Source organism: Pyrus communis, chromosome 1 (assembly GCF_041283825.1).
Source record: "Pyrus communis isolate YQ-2024b chromosome 1, ASM4128382v1, whole genome shotgun sequence".
Taxonomy (NCBI): Eukaryota; Viridiplantae; Streptophyta; class Magnoliopsida; order Rosales; family Rosaceae; genus Pyrus; species Pyrus communis.
Window position 1 is genome coordinate 6,419,915 of NC_142565.1, and position 20,604 is coordinate 6,440,518.

The 20,604-nt window shown below is 35.6% G+C and overlaps 1 protein-coding gene across 1 annotated transcript; it reads right to left on the bottom strand.

Annotated features, from left to right (window-relative positions):
- Positions 1–1,158: 1,158 nt before the first annotated feature.
- On the bottom strand, positions 1,159–3,193 carry OBP3 (OBF-binding protein 3). Its single transcript, XM_068460602.2, has 2 exons — positions 2,777–3,193; positions 1,159–2,601 (listed from the first exon to the last, which is right to left on the bottom strand). Exons 1-2 carry the CDS (start codon positions 2,828–2,830, stop codon positions 1,567–1,569), a joined length of 1,089 nt encoding a protein of 362 aa, XP_068316703.2. The 5' UTR covers positions 2,831–3,193; the 3' UTR covers positions 1,159–1,566.
- Positions 3,194–20,604: the final 17,411 nt, after the last annotated feature.

Here is a 20,604-nt window from a genome sequence, read left to right on the forward strand (position 1 = left end):
TTCCAAGGACTCATTGCTCTCTTTTATACATGCATGGTTTTGAGTGGGAATTTGGCGTTTCTCTTATTTTCTTTGTAACCGCATCCAACAAAATAGTACGTCTCGTTTTGGACAATTTCTTATAATTGCATAATCACAGGCGGAGCCACATTAAGGGCTACCCTGGGCTGTAGCACAGGTAGCTTTCAGTAGGAAACAAAATTTTACATGTAATTTTTATTAATTTTCGAATGTAGTTCATCATATATTTAGTCACTGATTCGAATTCTTTTGGTTTAATTATATAATACAGTTCACAAACTATCTCTTTTTCTCACATCTTTTTTCTCATCGCTTCTTGTACATGTACAAGTTTGAATTTGTTTGAATAACAAAAGTTCTTGGCTCACCTTGTGAAAATTTTCTTAAGCCAGTTCGAACTCCGCCGTTGTGCATAATCATTTTAGTCATCGCACTAGATACAAGTAAGTACGTCGATCTTCTGATTACACTAAACCCTTCTATCTCTCTCTCTCTCTCTCTCTCTCTCTCTCTCTCTCTCTCTCTCTCTCTCTCTCTCTCTCTCTCTCTCTCTCTCTCTCTCTCTCTCTCTCTCTCCTTCTCTATTTCTCTCTCTCTACATATATGTTGGTCAAAATTTAAAACAAGGCCATGAACTAGCTTTAGGGCAATAACTAGCAAGAGGTAAAGATCCCCAAAAGTATGCTGTCCAAATATATGCAGTTAATGCTATGAATAAAAGAAACTTGATCAAGTTGATAGTGGGGAGATATGGTGAACATTCTTTCCTGTCCTGAAATATCAAACAACAATGACCCAACAATTGAGATAATATGATAACAAGACACAAGAATGTCTGCTTGCAATATTGCCTAGAATTGAAATGATAGTATTGCTTCTTCCGTTCAACTCTAGTACATGATAGTCTAACTCTTGTTACCAATTCATCACGTGACAATCTTCTATCAGATTGATAGTATACTTTTTGAGCACATGTGGCAAGCATGTATTGGACAGTAACATCACTCTGAGACTAAATCTTAGTTTCATACAGAGAGTGTTGGAGCTGACAACTAATCTTCTAATATAACTTTCCAACCTTTTCACTGGAATTAATTAATAATGAGTAAGAGTAAAGATTGAACAAAACTTATAAAATTAGTGAAGGAAACTTGGTACACATAGCATTCAGTTGAAGAATGATAACAATTAGGCCCTTCAAAATGTCAGATACAAAACGACTCCAAGTCTCCATGAAACATAATTAAGCATATAGCTAAGCTACATAAACTCTCCCAAAAACTAAAGCAATAAAAAACAACAAACGATTCCAAACTAAAATCCTACCATTTCATCTAATTAAGCTTCTTTTGACAAAATATGATGAGATTGTTCCACCTTCCCATTTCATCTCACACATACTTTTGGACTTGAACCTTCAAAACCCTTGAGAAGTCAGCATTGGTCGATCGATTGGTTGAAATTTTATTACCTTCGAGAGTACTTGATCATTTCTCTCTTGAACCTGTAATAATTCAATGAAACACAAGTGACAATGATCAAATATCACAAGAGATGGGTCGTAGAAGAAGAAGATGTGAAACCAGAAAGATCGGTCCAAGCATTGCCACCAGTACCAGCAGTACTAATACCCCAGTATTGGTGATCATTTCCCAGACTTCCCAAAAAATTCCTTGACAAATTCAGTGCTTGATGACTGTGTTCCATTTTCACATTAACCATCTGAGTAGTAGTAACTCCGTTACCCACCGAATGATCTAAAGGCTTAGATATCGGAAGCTGGCCAACATTTTGATGATCTCCACCGTCAAATTGGTACATCCCATGAGTAGTACTAGGTGGTGGTTCCAAATTAGCCAAGAAATTAGGAAATTGTTGCTGAAGTAGTGATGATCTCCAATGCTCAGAAATACCCATATTATTCATGCCTAAAATATTTGGTCTGGCACTCAACCGATCCGAACCATACTGATCGTGTTGGAATTCAACATCACCGGGTTGATTAATACCCCCAAAATTATTCAACCCTATCATGTCCCCGGAACCATAATCAGTAAGATGGTGTAAGGAGGGCAAAAAGGGCAATTGATGTGGTGGTGGTGGTGGTGGTGGATGTGTCAAACGGCCTATGATATTATCACTAGTGCTGCAGCTGTTGGAAGAATTGACCGTACTTGAGCTTGAATTACCAGCTGCGCCTGGTGATTTTGACCTGCTGCTGTTGCCCCCTTTGCTTCTTTTGTTTCGCCGGCAGCCTCCTCCCACCGGCACGCTTCTCAAGGCTCCTCCTCTGGTCCAGTAGCGCCGGCACGTTTTGCAAAAGTGGCGAGGCTGGGAAAGGCTGTAATTGTTGAAGTAGCAAAACTTTGTGTTTGTGGATTCACATCGAGGGCATTTCAGTGCCGTCTCTGGCTGTGGTATCTTGGCCAGCCGGGCTTGATCAGACATGGACCCAGGTTTGATCGAGCCCAAACTGCCGCTGCCATCTCTTGAAGTACACCTAGGTTCTGAAGACGGCTGCTGCGGAAGCTGAGGATTATTCTGATCACATCCACCTCCTTGTTGATGATGATTTGTTTGCTATGAAATCATAAGGAAAAAAAAAAGTTAAAATAAATCAATAACTGGTATATTCAAGAGAAGAGATATAGATTGAAAAAGGGTAGGAATATATTTATCTTTAAATCAACTTTTTTGGTGAAGAAGCTAGCTATGGAAGGAACAAAATACAAGTTTGAAGAAATTAAACCCTTACCTGTTGTTGCCAGTTGGGTGGATCCAGATAGACGGGAACGGATGAGAAAACCATGGCTAGCTTTCTCCTTTGTAAAAGTTTGATGTGCGTTTTTAGAGGATGTAATATTATTGGAGAATCACATCCACAAGAGATAGTTGCTGTTGCAGAGAGAAAGGGAGGAAAAAAAGATCAGAATTGGAGATGGAAAGATAAAGAGGTGGGTGTTTATTTATTTTGTTCTTTTTTCCTCTCATCCCATCGATCCGCCCACTACTTCTTTTGCTTTTTGTTTTATTAAATTTTTAGGGTTCGAAGGTGAGGAACCATTTTTCTTAGTCTTTAAGCTTCTTTTTGACGCTGCTTAACCAAAAAAGATTAGTGACCAATGGCCATGCAGAGAGAGAGAAACCCTAATTAGTAGAACTTTAATAATATGAATATAATATTGAGTACACAGTTATATAATATTGATATGGAATTAATAATGAAAAGGTGGGTGATTGTTGGGGTGTCTTGGGTGGAAGCATCACCATCGAATGTACCTTTGTTTCTCCTATCCGTTCCTTGCAGTTGCAGCGTTTTTATTTTTGCATGGAAATGTATAGTATACTACTATATTATTATCATTTTTTCTCTGGGTACCTTTACGTAGATTATTATAAAAGAAAGAATCAATGTATCCTTCTGTATAAACCTTTTTTATTGGATGATTATTATAATTAATTAGGGTTTTGAAATTTGCATCGTATTACTAATTACTCGTCCAAAGTAAACTCTTCAAGATATACGGGATGCTACAAGCTTATGCCTATCCCACAAATAAATAAAAAGAAAAGAAAAGCTTATGCCTGCATAGAAACAGCGTCTTGCCAAATGTGTGAAAAAGAGTTTGAAGTATTATTGCAGGTAGTGGCATCCACATACTTATTTTTTTTAACATTTTTCTAATTTTTGGCCATTGGATCAAATGAATATTTAAAGAAGATCCATAGCAAAATTTAACAATGATGTGTCAAAGGTAAAAATGAGTGTATAAATACAAACAGTACTAATTAATATAGATTCAATTCAATATATATGCTTCCCTTCTTGCTCTTCACAATGTTTCATATACCAAAAGCTTGAAGTGAAATTGATGGGAAGTGTACAAAACTTGCCAAAATTCAATATGCTTGTGGAAACCTTTAGGATATTTAATTCTGTTCAAAATTATTTATCAGAAATTAGTACTATTCTAGCTGTAGATTCTTCATCAATCTAATTAATTTGACGTAATTTTATGGCTTTAAATTCATATGAGTTGTGCCAACTATTTTATGAAAATAATGTACTAATAAGGCTCTTTTGAAATTTTCTGTATGATTAATCATTAACCAGGTAACTTTGAGACTAGAGGCAAACTTGTTTCACAGGTTTATTAAAAACAAACTAGAACTTAGATTTAAATAAATGGCAATCTGACATATTATTTGATGAATGAAATTGATGCACTGGTGTTTGCAAGAATAAAAATAAATTTTATAAAATGAAAAGAGTTTTGCGGGAAATTTTTAACAATATAATTATATTTCCCTTGTAAATGTATTTCTTCGAATAAACATTTTTTTCAACTGAAAAAACAATTCCATTTTGAATTTCACCTCCTCATTAACAAAAGTATTGTGAAGGTTGCTAATTAGATTATCACTTATCTGTTGATTAACATATTTATTTTATATTGATGACACATCATTTAATTTACAAATTTAATTTAAAATTTTAACCTCGTTAGCATTACCCTATCCCTAAGTAAATCAACAAAGACTAGGGTTGGTGCCATGGGGGTGGCCTAGCTAGCCGCGTTTGTGGGGTGGATATAGTCTGGTCTTCGTCAGATGCTCACGGTCGGAGGATTCTTACTTTATATTACCAATTTGCCACGTCAGATATCAGTGGGTCCCATACCCACCTTGTTGTCTAATTCTCTAGAGTTTTCTTTTCTCCATCGGCTGGGTCGCTAGAAAAGCAAGCTCATCATATAATTTTTAGAGTCCCCACCGGTTGATTTTCACGTAACCAATAAATATTATTGATCATGTAATGAGTATCAAATCTTCATCTTGAGAACTAGATTATGACCGTCCGATCGGCACTAATTTGTTGAATGTACCCAACCAATACTATTGGTGACCGTGTATACATTTGGCCCTAATTAGGTACGGATCTATTTTTAGATATGAATGCAGATTCTTGACGATTTGCGTGATATTTATGTCTTGATGGTGATTTTAATTTATTTTTTTCTTTTCTTTTGCTTAAGGGTAATGTTAAGGAGATCAAATTTCTAAACGAAATTGTGTAAACCAAATTATGTGGCTGTTGATGATTGGATTATTAATTAAGTAACAATTAACATGCTTATTTCTATTAGTGACGCATCATTTAGTTTGCAAAATAAAGAGGATCATATGTGTATTTGTTGTGCAAATTGTGTTGTCCATTTAATTTAGTTGATGTATTTTTAACTCTATAAAATGCTATAACCGACTTTTTTTTTTTTTTTTAAGTTCAATCAAATGGTGTTATTAGTCTTTTATATGTATCAAAAAAATTAATGGACAGTTCATTATAAGAATGTTAATATACATATATACGACTAAACAATCTCGTCTTTTATTGAAGCCTAGCTTCTTTCTTTCTTGCCTCTGACAAAACCAATAGGAATTGGAGCTCTTTCTTAGTAGAATGAGGAGAGTGCAGACACTTTTACAGGTGCCCGATATCATACGAAGATGTATCTTTACACACTAAGTAAGCTTTGGTTGGCTCTATTAACTCAAGATATACATCATCTCGCGCTAAAAATAAATTATGGCATAAAAATACAATAGAAATTATCTTTCGGAGATGGATCGAATACTTCCACTTTAGGAATAGGTTTAGTTGTTTAATGTGAAAGCTAAGGAAGAGATGAAATCCTTTCCGGAAAGCCGGGGAAGTAAGGTTATGAAAGGTAGTTTGCTCTCGACCAAAAAAGAAAGATTGAAACAGCCAAGAACAACAAAAAATTTAAACCCAGATATTCCACCGAATCCAATCCTTCAAGAGCAGGAGATAACAACCAAATGAAATCGTTCACAAGGCTAGCCGGTTAAATCAATAAGTCGTGTAACAAACGATCCTTGTTCCTTTTGCCTGGACATAGAGGTAGACTCGTCACCTATGGAATAGTCACCCCAAATATTTGATTTTACAGGGAAATCTACTAAGAAGCTGGCTAGTGTTTGACCTTTTTCTGTTGTTTGGAGTTCGTATTGAATGACAAACTCGCCTAGCTGAACTTGTTAGACATTGGACCATAATCCAACAGTTAATAGGTCTACACAGTTAGTTTAAGGATTGCTTGTACCCCTCAAGTAAAGTTAATATATTTCGAATTTCCTTGGGGAATTAAGGCTCCTGATTCTATCCTATTTAGAATGAGATTTGGTGTATCAATTATCCTTGGACTGCAAGGAATCCTAATGACATTATTATGTGAAGATTCATTAGGGTTAAGTCCATATAAATACAAGGCTAAGGTCCCTGCTCACATTACACAAAAACTCTTATGAATGCCCCATTAGTTCGAGTATAAAGGAGTGTTGGGTGTGCAGAAGACTTTGGTCAACTAACATATCATTCCACAGGATTCCAATACGATTTCCACTGAAGGAGAAGTCCATGGTTGAGCATATTTCGCATAGTTCTGTCAAAGAGGGTTCATCTTTCCTACATGCCATGTTGACTTCGAGTGCTTTATCAATTAAGCATAATTTATGAATTCTTTCAAGTTAGTGTTTTTAGTTGTTTATTAAATATATAAGGTCTAACAAAACTGCCAACTTTGCTACTCTTCCAGGTAGGTCAATCTTGTAGAAGATGCTCATTAGTGGATATTTTGCGATTGGTCTTATTACATGCATCAGTGACGGTACATAAATCCTTGTATGGCTAGTTGCCCCATTGAGACTACTTGCTCTGTCCTTTAATGTTTAAATGAGAAGAACAAAATTAGATTCTCTTTGGGCAGCTAAACTTACGATTTAAGGGTCTTTAAGTTTTGAAGCATACAAGATGAAGGAGGGTCGCTTTGTAATATTATAAAGCAGTCTTAAAAAGTAGTTTTTTTCAAACCATACAACATTATCATTTACACTTAAAGGCGGGAGATATAGTCTACACCACACAATTGGTCAACCATAATAACGTGGTCTGAGTTCGCCCTTCAAAAGTTGAACCTAAGACTTCACACTAATACCCTTTTGCAGTGAGGTGGAGTTTCACGTCTTGATTTCCCTTGAGATAGTTTATTCCAGATACCTCCGAAGCAGCAAAATCAATCTTAGCGACATTCGACATTCTGTACATGACCAAAACGTGAATTATTGCTTTGAATAAAATTCACAAGCATCATAGCTAGAACCATAATTTCCTGGGACATAGTTTGGTTTAACAAATTTACATCATGGAGAACAAAAGTTCTCAACATGGTTGGTGTGCTTCTTTAGGAAAACCTTCAGTTTTTTTGATGGCATGCTCTAAACTTTCGGTTCGAGATTGGAATGAGCTTCAGGGTCACTGCACATGTATTTATAACAACCATACACGAACACACACATATAAATATGTAACATAAACATATATAACATTGCAATAGCATATGAAAGCACATAAACTAAACAATTTCAAACTCTTATACGTGGGGAGTCTTTCAGACTTATCGTTAGGTATGTATGAGACTCATGCCCACTGCCCAGGTATCGGAACACGGGTATGAGTGGACTTTAAGATCATTCCAAAACAAAAGAAAGAGGGTACATACCTAAAGACGAGTTTGGAAATTGCCGAAACGGTGAGGGATTTGTTCAGTACCCTTATGTTGAAAGTTAGGCGTGTGATTCGGAAGACTATACTGAATTCAAGCAATTTGATCGGTATATCCCTAGCACAGTAAGTCATTTTGTAAATCACAGCCGAAGTTGTCAGTGGTCATTCAGTTAACTTCTGCCACAAAAAAATTTATATCGTAGGTACCTTTCAGCCAAATCTTTGGGATAACCTCTATTTTGCTGGAATAACCAGGTCGGTCATTCTATGCATCGTCTAGGGTTTCTGGGGTCGAGTCAGAGGCTCTAGACCTTACCATCAACCTCAATTATATCGAGTGACGCGGTTTCCAGGTCAGGTACAAGTTTTGGGGTTTCTAGGGTAACAAGTAGTCTAGGGGTGGGTTCAAAAAACCAAAAATAAAAAAAAATAAAAAACCGAACCAAATCTGGCTGGTTCAGTTTATGTTTTTGAAGTCCGGAAACCAAACTGGACCGAATCGAACTGAAAAAAAAAATCATATATAAATTCTCAAAAACATGTTGGCGTGAGTGAGGGTTTGAACCCTTTTCCTCCATGTTGGTGATAAATGCATCAAGCCAACTTGACTATAGGCTTTGTGTTGTTATTGTTGTATCAGTAAAATATTTATAGGTTTCTAATATTTAATGCTTTATAAAATTTCTTAAGTTTACAAACCCTAGTCGTCACTCACTCCCATTTCAATTTTCATGTTTTCTCAAACACTCTCTCTCCCCTCCGCTGCTTTCTTCCTCTCTCTGCTTCCTCAGTCTCTCTCTGTCATATTCCTCTATTTCTCCAAGTCACTCTCTCTTTAGTCTTCTCTTGTCCTCCTCACGGATTCTTTCTTCCAAACCATAATTTTCCCTCGCCCCTTTCGAATCGGAAGCAGAGGAGGAAGGTGGAGGGAGTTCAATGACTTCAACTTGGCCCTGTAATGGCCTGGCACTAGCGCAAAGCGAGTTCGATCTCTTCCTTATTTTAACTATTAATTTTTTTTAATTTTAAAAGATTGATTTTTTACATATTGGTTGATTTTAATTTGGTAAATTAGGTTGAGTTTTCTATTTTTGGTTTCTAAATTAGTTTTTCTACTGTTGGGTTTTTCTTGTTTCAGCTCAAATGCTCCAACCATGTTTACTACTGTTGGTTTATGAAATTGTTTTGGTTGATTTTTTTCATTTTGGTTGATTTTAATTTGGTAAGTATTAAGCTTTTGTATAATATTGTGTAATGCAAAGATGAAAATTGAAAAGCATGAGTTAACTTCTCAGTTAATGTTCAAACATGTTGATTAAGGCATGTTGCAGGTTGATTTCTCATTAAGGAATGAGGATGCTCAAGGTAGGGAAGCATGTGCTTCAAGCTCCAAATATAAAAAAATAAAAATAATTAAAAAATGCATAAAAAAACCAACCGGACCGAAACCGAACCAAAAAAAAATTTGAACTAAATTGAAATTTTGGTTCGATTTTGGTTTTGGCAAAAAACCGAACCGTTTCGAACCAAACCTAGCCCTAAAGTAGTCCATGGTCTACCTTTTTAGGGTCTATAAACCTATCCGCGATGTTGTCATCATCTATGACAGACGAGGTTAGTGGTTGGATAGAAGTTGGATCGGAGGTTTCGACAAGATTCTTGAGGAATCTTCTTGATTCCGTCATCAGGGTGATCCCCCATCAAAACCTCAACGACTACATGTGTAAGAGATAGACATCATCATGATTAACGACGACAAAAGTCATCAGTTGTGGCCTAAGATCGCAATCCTCATGACTACACAAGGCAATGAGGCAGTGACCAAGTTGGAAAGAAGAATACATGTCAATGATATGTCATCTGGATTTGGGCTAGGGAGTGAAGCGCTTTAGTGCTCGTGTGGCTCAACTCGAAATGCAGGCGCAACTCCAGGCACAATTTCTGCGATTTAGTATTTTAAAATCTTTTCGTTTTTTTCTTTCTTTCTCGATGTACCATCACATATTCATCAAAATATAACTTGCATACACATAGAACAATAATCATAAATAGTAACCATGGCATGAATTAAATTGAAATCAAATATATTAGGTTTAGGATTACTTGGATGTTGATGAAGATGGTGAAAAAGATTTCGAAGGGTTTCCTTCAGGATCTTCTCCTTCTTGCAGAGACTTGTCGTGCTATAACGTGTTGTGAAACTAATTATAAAAGTGGGTAAACGGATAGGGGACGGCAGAAAGATGACTCAGGCGTATAAGAATTATGTCCTCCATCTTGACCTTGTATATAACAATCCGTCCCGGTTTTGATGAATCGAAAAAGGGGAACTTTGTAATTTCACTTTGGGTGGGATCTTTTTATTGTTGGCTTTGTTTTTGGGCCTTAAAGGGTGAGCCAAGTGGGACCCATTTTCTCTTTTTGTTCCCCGGTTCCCTCCCATCTTGTCTGTGGTTGCCACGTGGCATCCCTTAAACTCTCGGATCCTTCTCTTCTCTCCCAACTTACTGCCAGTTCTCTCTCTTGCTCTCTTTCCTTCGTTGCAACCTCCATCTTCCCTCGAGCATCATACACCCACGCATACACTCATCTCCCTTCGAAGAACATTATCATCTATCACCGTCGTTGGGCTTTCCTACCTCCCTCCCTCTCTATGAAGCACAGAGACCACTTAAATGGGTTAAGCACACCCACACCCCGGCAAGATCCTACTTTGCCGACTAGGTGAGGCTCTATTCTTCTCGAACCTTCCTTCTTTCAATGTTTTGGATTGTTTTTAAAGAGAATGAGTGTGTTTTGGGGACGTTTATAACAAAAAACTACTCGGGAAGAATTCCTCAATTTCCGGCGAGGGAACCTGAGACTTGCCTACCTTTTTTCCGCCAATCCAGAGGTGACAGGCAGCGAGATAGGTATGGTTCGATTCCTTGCTTCACGGGCTTCATTTTGGTATTTTATATGTTGATTTTTAGTTGAGTTTTGAGCTCTGTCGAAGCTCAAGAAATTCCAGCCGAAACCCAACCTTCTCCTTTGGTGGGTCCTGCAACCCATGAGTTGAGTTGGGCCAACCCAACCTACTTAACCACAAGCCCAAGTCCCTTTGAGCCTAGGCCCTTATGTTGCATCAACTAGGGCCCTCGGCCATTTTAACTTAAACCCAAACCCTATTTACCCAGGCCCAAACTCGTGTCCATTTAATCCAAAAACCCTAACTCGGGCCTTTGGACCATAGAACAAGCCCATTTGGCAAACCCAAAACCCTAGTTTAACCAAGCCCTCGGGTCGTGCATCAGGCCTTAGGCCCGTTTACCAAATACCCAAACCCTTAAGCCCAGTTTGTCGAGCCCAACCCGGTGGAATATTCTCATGTTGACTTTTTGTTGACTTTTTCGAAATTTACCTGAGACCCTTCTTAGGGTAATTCGACGTCTTGAATCCGTTTTTTACGTCTGTTTTCCCAAATTCAATCGTTTTAGTAGAGTTTTCTTAATTGAACCCTTTGTGTGATTAGGGGCAATTATTTATGGTGTTTTCATCTTCGCTAGTTTGCGTGGTTCTTCGGCAGCAAAGTATATGTGAGTAGACCCCTTCTAAAATGCATGTTTAATAGTAGAAATGCATACATGAAAAGCATAATTTAATGGTTACGTTTTATGAAACATTTTATGAGTAAATTAGATTTACACTTATGTTATATCATGCTTTACTGCGAATATTTTGGAATACCATATTTTACCGAACTTATGTTCTTTGTAGTATATATGATGGATGACTATATACTATTTATGAACATGTTTTTACATACTTTGTTATAGTATATATGATGGATGACTATATGCTATGAAGATGTTTTTGAGATATATGTACCTATGTTTGGAAAGAGTATATTCAATGTTTTGTGCTTATCTAGTGGTCACTGTTCTGCCTACGGGCGAGAGACATAGTTGTTGGCTTCAGGCCGGGAGAAATAATCTCTGGCTTCGGGCCGAGAGACATAGTTGTTGGCGAATGACCGGGAGTAATAATCTCTAGCTTCGGGCCGAGAGACATAGTTGTTGGCTGCGGACCGGGAGATATAATTATTGAACACCACGGGTGACTAGGATACCACTAGTTAGCACACTATACATGAGATATGTTTTATGAAGGTTTTATGGCATGCTAGAGCTTTCGGAAAACCTATTATATATTATGCTATTGAGTTTTCATACAACTTTGAGGGTTAGTATGTTGATAAATGTTTCAATATTATATATATATATATATGCATATCAACTTGGTACACTCATGTTTGTTTTGCGCCTCTTCAGGACTTAGAATCGAGGTGTACAATCCCTGCGTCAAGGCACTTCCGCATCGGCATCTTCGAGTCCTCCCGATGTAGGATCCATTCTTTGTTCATTCAATTTTATATCATTTCTTTTCTAGTGTATAGAATTAGTTGTATACTCTTAACACGTTATTGTATCTTTATTTATATTATATTATTCATGATGGATTTTCTTTCCTTGCAAGTAATACAAACCTATTAGGATTTGATCTCCAAATTCTATTAAGATTCTACTTTTAAGTTTACACAATCACATCTCTAATTAATAATTTCATCCACAACCGATACAAGTAGGAACCAGGAAGGGGTGGCCAAGATTTAATCGAGAACATAAATATGAGGACAAGGAAAAGAGAATTGACGAGGAAACGTGGAACAGCTGGAGTGACAGAAACACATTATCATTAATCAGGACTCTTAAATATATAAATCAAGTCACCTGGCTAGCTAGCTAGCAATGCTGATACGCTCAGCTAAACCCATCAGTATCAATGGCGACTGAACTGATGGTGATCATGAGATGGAACACGTGCATAATTATGGAAAGAAAGAGACACTTGATAATTTGATTTCCATTAAAAATGAAGGATTCAGATGCACTCTAACAATATTTACCTATCACTTAATTACGCGTTTACACAAACGGTAATATTCTCACTATATATATCACACTTAAAATTACACCAAAAGATAAAACACTTTAAACGCAATACTTTTTAATAAAAATAAAAATAAAAATAAAAAAAGGTAAACCAGATGATGGGAGAACGATTCACAACTAAAATCAATTAGAACTACGGGGTTTTTTCATTAATTGGGTGGGTCTAGTGGCTCAATTAATTTTTTACTAGTATTTGCCTACACACTTTGTGTGTAAGAATACTTTTTTAAAAAGAAAAATGGGAGATTTTTTTTTTTTTTTTTTTAACATTAAATATATCTTAACATCACTTGTAGATGAGGATTTCATAAAATTTAAATTAAATTTTGGATTTATGAAATTACAATTTTGCCCATCATTTTTTTGGTGTGATAGAAGACTAAATAGTCTTTTCACTCTATTTTGGTTGACAAAGATGATTCTATTAATATGTAGTTTAGATAATAGTTATCAGACTTTTCTTTTACAATTTAATCAAATAGTTTTGCTCACTTTAATGCCCTCAATTAGCTATTAATCATCTAATTAATGAAAATTTTCTTCCCTAATCTTAAAGGTGTCCCAAATTTGTCTCCACCACCAAGTTCTCGTCATCTTCCAAACAGAAATAAGATTTTTCGAATCCATTTTATTATTAAATTAATAATTAATAATTAATAATCACAACCCTAGCTACCACATCAAAATTAAGTGCAATAAAATTATTAAACATATATGTGTAAATTCCATAATAAAATCTCTCTTCTATTTTATATATGTCGGCTGAGATGCAAGAGACGTGGTTAAGTTGATGGACTAGCTAGCTGGGGTATGTGTTCTCATTTTAAAAACATCGACTTGGGCCATGTGTTAACTTCAAATATAGAAAAAAAATAGCACTCTCTCACACACACATTTTTGGGAAAAAAAAAATTGATTTATTAATTAATTGTTACATTTATGGATACATGTATATCATGATAAGTCTGAAAATGAGACAATGCTGTCCCAGTTTCTTTGATTGACAAAGAAGCTACATAGCTCATATGGTCCAAACAACAACTGCAACATCAACTTGAAGAGGAAAGGGATCCTTATTTTTTTATTAAAATGAAGATTAGTTGTGGGGTCCATACCATATCGAATTTTAATGATTCAAACATTCTATTTTTCAAGTTGCACCTCATAGATCATCCTTACAAAATATTAGTCAAATAAAAAATATTTAAGACATCTGATTAGGTTCAAAGAAATTAACGAATACTTTATTGTATAAAAAACAAAGAAATTTTATTTTGATAATTAAATAGGCAAATAATTTCAGATTGGATTGAATTTTTGCAATGATGATCTATGAATCGAGACTTACAAAATAGATAATTTGAATCGTTGAAGTTCGATGTGAAGTGGGGCCACACGTAATCTCCATTTTTTTTTTCAAAAAATAGGGATCTCTTTGCATATATATAAGGCATAAGTGCATACGGTTAATCAAAATTTCAATTATATAATACCAAGAAAAAGAAAAGTATAGTCAATAAACCATATTCCTAGTTAGAGCTTATTGTAGTAATGGTCAAGATACTCGAGTCTCACTTTAGTCCTTACCGTCAATTCCACACATAAAACCGTCAATGTCACACATGAAATTAGTATTAATCTCACATGAAGCCAATTGGCAATATGGAAAGTAACTCAATTACTTATAAGCACATGCAAGGTCTCTCATTTTCCCGTTGTGGGATTCATACTCTCAACAAGCCCCCTCATGTGTGGCAAATTTTCAAGCCTAATATGCGAATAACACAAATCAGGTTACGTGGAGCGCGTGTATTCATTGGGCTTCACACGTGGAACAATCTGCTCTAATATTATGAAAGAAGTTGAGGTTTCACCATAAAATCAATTGGCAATATGAGGAATATCTCAATTACTTATAAGCACATACAAGATCTATATCCCCGATATGAATTTCATACTCTCAACAAATTCCTCGCATAAAACCGTCAATGTCACACATGAACTTAGTATTAATCTCAGATGTCGTGGTTCACCATCTAGCATTATAGCCATTGATATCTATGTGTGATGGGATACGAATTATGAGTGAACTAATTTGCATCCTTAATTACAAAAATTAGCTGGGGTCTTATATATACAAGCTACAGGCCTACTGACTATATGCTGGAAATCCATATGTACACATGTATTCATGGTTTTCCTGCATTACATGATTAAGGTGCAGCATCTTATGTTCTCAGGCTGCACAATGGACCCCAAGTCATGTGCTCTTATGAAAAGGATCAGGGCATGGGGCAGTTTGCTTTCTTAGCTTTTTAGCAATGTTCATCAGTCTCAAACCCATATTTTCAATTCAATCTTAAGAAATTAAACTTACTGATTTTGGGACCTCCATAAATTTCAGTAGTGGTCAGATATTGTATGTGAACATGAAAATATTGTTAAGCACTTTAATTAATATAATTTGGTTCCTCACCCTAGCCAGACTCGAACTTATTGTTTGTGAAATTAAAGCATGATGTTGACACATTTTATCTCTCTTTTCTCTCTGGGATTTCCATTTTTTTTAATGATATTATCTGCTAGCTAGGGCAAGAAGGGCAGAAGGTGCCCACCACCTCTGTGATTACTAGCGATCGATCTTGACATTCCGCTTATACATATTCTTAATTTTTCAGTCATAATATTTAGGGCAACAAGTTTATAGAGTACTCATCATTGTTCTCATTCACTCTCATTACTGTTCTTACCTAGGGCTTTCAAGGCTAGCTAGATTCTTGCACAACCCTCACTCCATAGTTCCACATGGCGGTACCTTGGTTCCTTTGCAATATGGGCACCCTTTCCCCTAAGGTACATGGTTTGGAGAAATGTAAGCCAATGTTGTAAGAATAAGTTATTCTCATGAACTTAACATAGTATCAGAACAAGTGTACTAAGATGAGCGAGAGATGAATGTTGTAAGTTTGAAACATGTAGAGTGTATTATACACATATATATGTATATATGTATGAGCACATGAGCATCCTTTTCTTGCACCCACAGGCTTAACAACCTAGTCTCTAGCTAGTCATTAGGGCTTTGCTAATTGGAGCTCAATATAAAGTGTTACTTTTGCTAAAGGTTAAAAGGGGACATGCATGCCAAGTACTAATTACTTTAATTTTAGTCTAAATAGAATGTTGTGGAAAATGGGGTATCGCAGATTAGAGTAACATGGAAAGAACACTTAAGATATAACAGCTTCTTTTCCTTTGTTTACACGGCTACAAAAATTGACCCCTGAAAGATATGCCTTTCAAACCTACGTTCATTGTCTAAGCTCTGTCACAAATTCATCCACATATGGAATTGTCATATTCATCAAGTCATAAATTAGGTTTTCTATTTTAATTGCACTGTTAACCAAAAAAAGGCTGAGCGAATACAAAAACTCAATGCATAAGTTTAAGCACCTAAACTGCAATTTTTAGCCTTAGCTAGTCACCGTTCAAGCTTAACTAAACTTTGGTAGATGTTTGAATGCATACATAGGTTAATATTTTTAACTACTTAAACCACAATTTACAGCCCCAAACCAGTCACAAATCAAGCTTTAACTGCTGAAACTTGTTGATGGATTGTGACAACGACAATTTGAATGCGTCTCCAAATACCCTGAATTTAACCCTTATGTTAAAACGATCGCCCGCGCCTCACTTCAAATTCGCAGCAAATTCCAGACTGTATATGCAGAAAAAAGTTCAAGAGTACCTGCTTTATTTTTTTAAATTCTGTTTATTTTAGTTTTGTATTTTTCTTTTATGCATGCAACATTCCAATTATATTATATATGGATCAGATCTCATTGACTTTTATTTATCATCCATCTCTTGCACGAGAGCATGTGACAGAAATAGGAAATTAGTACAATTTTAAGGTTGGTGGTGGTGTAGGAATCTAGTTCCCCTATCTAATCAATCTTTGCAGAATATTTCTTTAAATCATATCATGCAGAAAAAGCAGGTGGTACTCACTGTAACAGTTATGCAAAGGAAAGCTTATAGCGTTGCAGCTTTTGCCTCCATTACTTGTTCACTTGCTGTCACCTCTTCCTCCCACATTTACCCATTAAAATTACATGGGGTTTTGTAATTTCGTATTTTAATTTGTATAATAATTATGCTTATCATGTCCTTATTTTTATACAAATTATATAATATGGGTTTTGTCAGAATGAGAGGGATTTGAGCACCAGTAAATCTGAGATTAATAAGCAGACAAACCCCAACCTTGATCTGCTAACGTGCCTTAGCTTTTTCGGCTTAAAGATAGTGGTCCAATATATTCTGCATTGCAATCTACATGGCTTCCTAATTTTGATTAAAGTTGACGTAAGATTAGACGCAGCAAATCCCAACATGAACAGTAATCCAGCGTGAAGAGTTTTTTTTTTTAAGTTTTTGGTGTCCAATTTGGCCCAACGATACATTTTTAAAAACAGAACAATGAGACGATTCAAACTCATCACATTGTCATGATGTGTGATGGATTTCCGGCATTTGGGGATGTTTGGAGGGTCAAAAGAAATGTTAATTCATTTCTAGTTGTTTTGTTATTTTCGGATATTAAGTTATTTCTTGTTTATTTCTTTTTGTTGTTAGGGTTTTGTGAAACTATTTAAGTGTCCTAAAGGTTGTATTTTGGTTTATCTTTTCATTCAAAAAAATTTAGAAAACAAGAGTTTCTCTTAGTATTTCTGCTTTGTCAAAAGTGAATGTGGCGTGGTGCAAATGAATGTATTTGCATAGTTTTAGGGCCACAAATTTGGGGCACCATCTGGTCTTACAAGAGCTACTTGAGGAACTAGGGGTTTTTCAACAAGCCTAGCAGATAACTGCTCTGTTCATAGGCTCATACCTTGAAACGGCCCATTAGCTTTAAAGTCCAATAAGAAACTTTCGTTGGTGTTGGATGTGCTGAAACGTAATGTAGTGTGTAGAGAAATATTAAGAAGATTTTTTCAAAAGTGAGACTTTCTACGAATTTTCTTTCATCTCATGTTTTTTGCATGGGAATTGACCTTAAATTGTAAGATGATAGATGATTCATAAAAAGTCGTGATTTTAAGAGTTTCTTTAGCATTTCTCTAGTGCGTAAGATAACTACACGAAACAACACGAATAACAAAAAACAATGTCATAATCATGACTTATCAACACAGTTGAACAATGACACAACAACAATCTACGATCTTGATCTCAACATATAACAGTGGGAGTAAAGATGAAAAGGAAACGGGTTTGGTATGTTATTAGTCATTAACAAACTTGGCCAGGGATTCAATTCCCTCCATCCACTATAACAAAATGGGAAGGAAAAAATCATTTGGCGTTGAGTGCCTTTTTGTTTTAAGAATCATGATGAACATAATAACCCCTTAATGAGAGATGTCTTTGTTTGGAATGTATGTGCATTCCCCTCTCAATCGTTTTATTGTGCAAGTAATGCATGATCAATTAATGTGGGAGACAAATATTTTACGACCATCACATACAAGGATCTATGCCTCTTAGCGAAATGATAGAAATATTTAAATTAACAAGACTAGCATTAATCACCTAACATGTTCGGAATTGTTTCTAGAATCGATAAAAGTGTTTTCTTCTAAACAAAAGCACTTTGACAAAAACTTGAAAGTGCTTTAGGGTTCATAGAAGCAATTTATGCTTATTTGCACTTTCAAGTGAATTTCTAGGAATAATTGAATTTTTTTTATATTTTTTATATTCATCTATTAATGCACTTCTAAGAACACTCATGAGCAAAATTACAAGTGTGTTTGGAAGTTCTTTTAAAATAATTGAAAGTGTTTTTTATTAAAGTGTTTTTGAAACCAATCATTAGTAAAAATGCAAGTGAATCTTGGAAAAGCACTTGAAGTGCTCTTTGGAAGAAACAAGCACATAACCGGTGTTTATTCAAAAATGCACTAATGCTTTTGGTACCCAAAAAGACTTTCACCAAAAACGCTTCCCTTCAATTTATATGCATGTAGCTAGTTCTAAACCAACCTATTGCATATTTGCACAAACCTTTTGGTATCCAAAAACACTTTCACCAAAAACACTTTCATTCAATTGGGTTTTTATCACAAAATGGTCCCTGAGATAGACCAAACTTTTCATTTTGGTCCCTCACTTTCAAAATCAATTAATGTCGTCCCTGACATTCACTACCTCAAATCAATTTGGTCCTTCCGTTAAGATTCCATCAACTATTCTGTTAGTTTGTTTGTGAGAACCACAAATCCAATCAAATGGTGACACGTGAATTACACAAAATAAGGTTTTTATCTCAAATGGTCCTTGACATTGATCCAACTCCTCATATTGGTTCTTGAGTTTCAAAAATTGATAAATTTGGTCCCTAAATTTCACTACCGTACATCAATTTATGCCCTTCGTTAATGTGGTTCCACTAATCCAATTATATGGCTCAAAGTGGATTGACTAAGATTCTAAAAGATGCTAGACGCTAGTCGGGCGGCGGGCTGGGGCCTAGCACCTAGACGGCTAGCCGGGTGCCTAACTAGGCGTATTTAAGTAAATCTGTTATATTTTGTGTAAATAAGTGTCTATTTATACTTAAAATATATATGTTTACATCATAAATTACAAAATAGAATGACATATATATATTATGAAGTATTGAAACATAATGAAAACACAGGGACACAAGCATATAATGTGTGTTCATTTAAGTATTCAACAAGTATCTTACAATTTATTAAAAAAATAATGCAAAATGAAAGTTATCTATTTTATGTCTAAGTAAGTCGCAACCTAAGCGGATGTCTAGGTGGGTCTAGATGGGCTAGGCGTCCTTTCTAAATTTTCAAACGCTTAGGCATTAATTAGGGCGGCTCTGGGCGAGGATTTTTAGAACAATGAGATTAACTATAAGAAACTATTTTTTTTTTTTTAAGAGAACCAAAAGAAGAGTATTCCGCACTGGCATTTTTCTCACATCCCACAACCCTAATTGGAAAAAAAAAATCAATCTAAATTCGATAAAATCGAATCTAAATTCAATTCAAATTTGATAGGATTTAGGATTATACCCAACTAGAGAGAATGAGGAGTGGGTTCAAGAGGTCAAGTGCTTTAGCGGTGTCATGGTGCCTTCCTTTTCCTTTTAAGCATACCCTGATGAAGACGACGATGACTTTTTTTTTCTTTTAGTTTTGATTTTTAGTTTCTTATTTTACTTTTAGTTTTAAATCTTAAAAAAATAGTTTCTTATAGTTAATTCATGTGGTGTCATATAATTGGATTAGTGGGACAAAAAGTATTAACAAAACTTTAACTGAAGGATTAAATTGATGTGCGGTATTGAAAGTCAGGGATCAAATTTATCAATTTTTGAAACTCAAGGACCAAAATGAGGAGTTGGATCAATGTCAAGGACCATTTGCAATAAAAACCCTTATTTTGTATAATCCATGTGTCATCATTTCATTGGATTTGTGAATCCCACATACAAATTAACAGAATAGTTGACGAAATCTTAAAGGAATGACCAAATTGATATGCGGTAGTAAATATCAGGGACAACATTGATTGATTTTGAAAGTAAAAAATCAAAACGATAAGTTTGATCAATCTCAACTACCATTTGTGATAAAAATCCCATTCAATTTATATGCATGTAACCAGTTCTAAACCAACCAATATGAATTTCAGTCGTGTTTGAATTAAAAACCTTTTCAGAAGCCCAAAGTTGAAGTCAAAGCCCAATATCACAAAACGCCATCGTCGTTTTGAGACGAAATTCAACAATGAAAAGGACCAAAGGGAAATTTCCAACGACCAACGAGTATACCAAAAGGCCCAATCAGATAACGCAAGAAACCGCCACCATCAGCACCGTCCACTATACTCAAATCCAACGGCCCTAATTAAACCGAACATTCTCGACACCCTCCCACCAAAATTCGTAAGTTCCCGATACGAACATTCTAGACA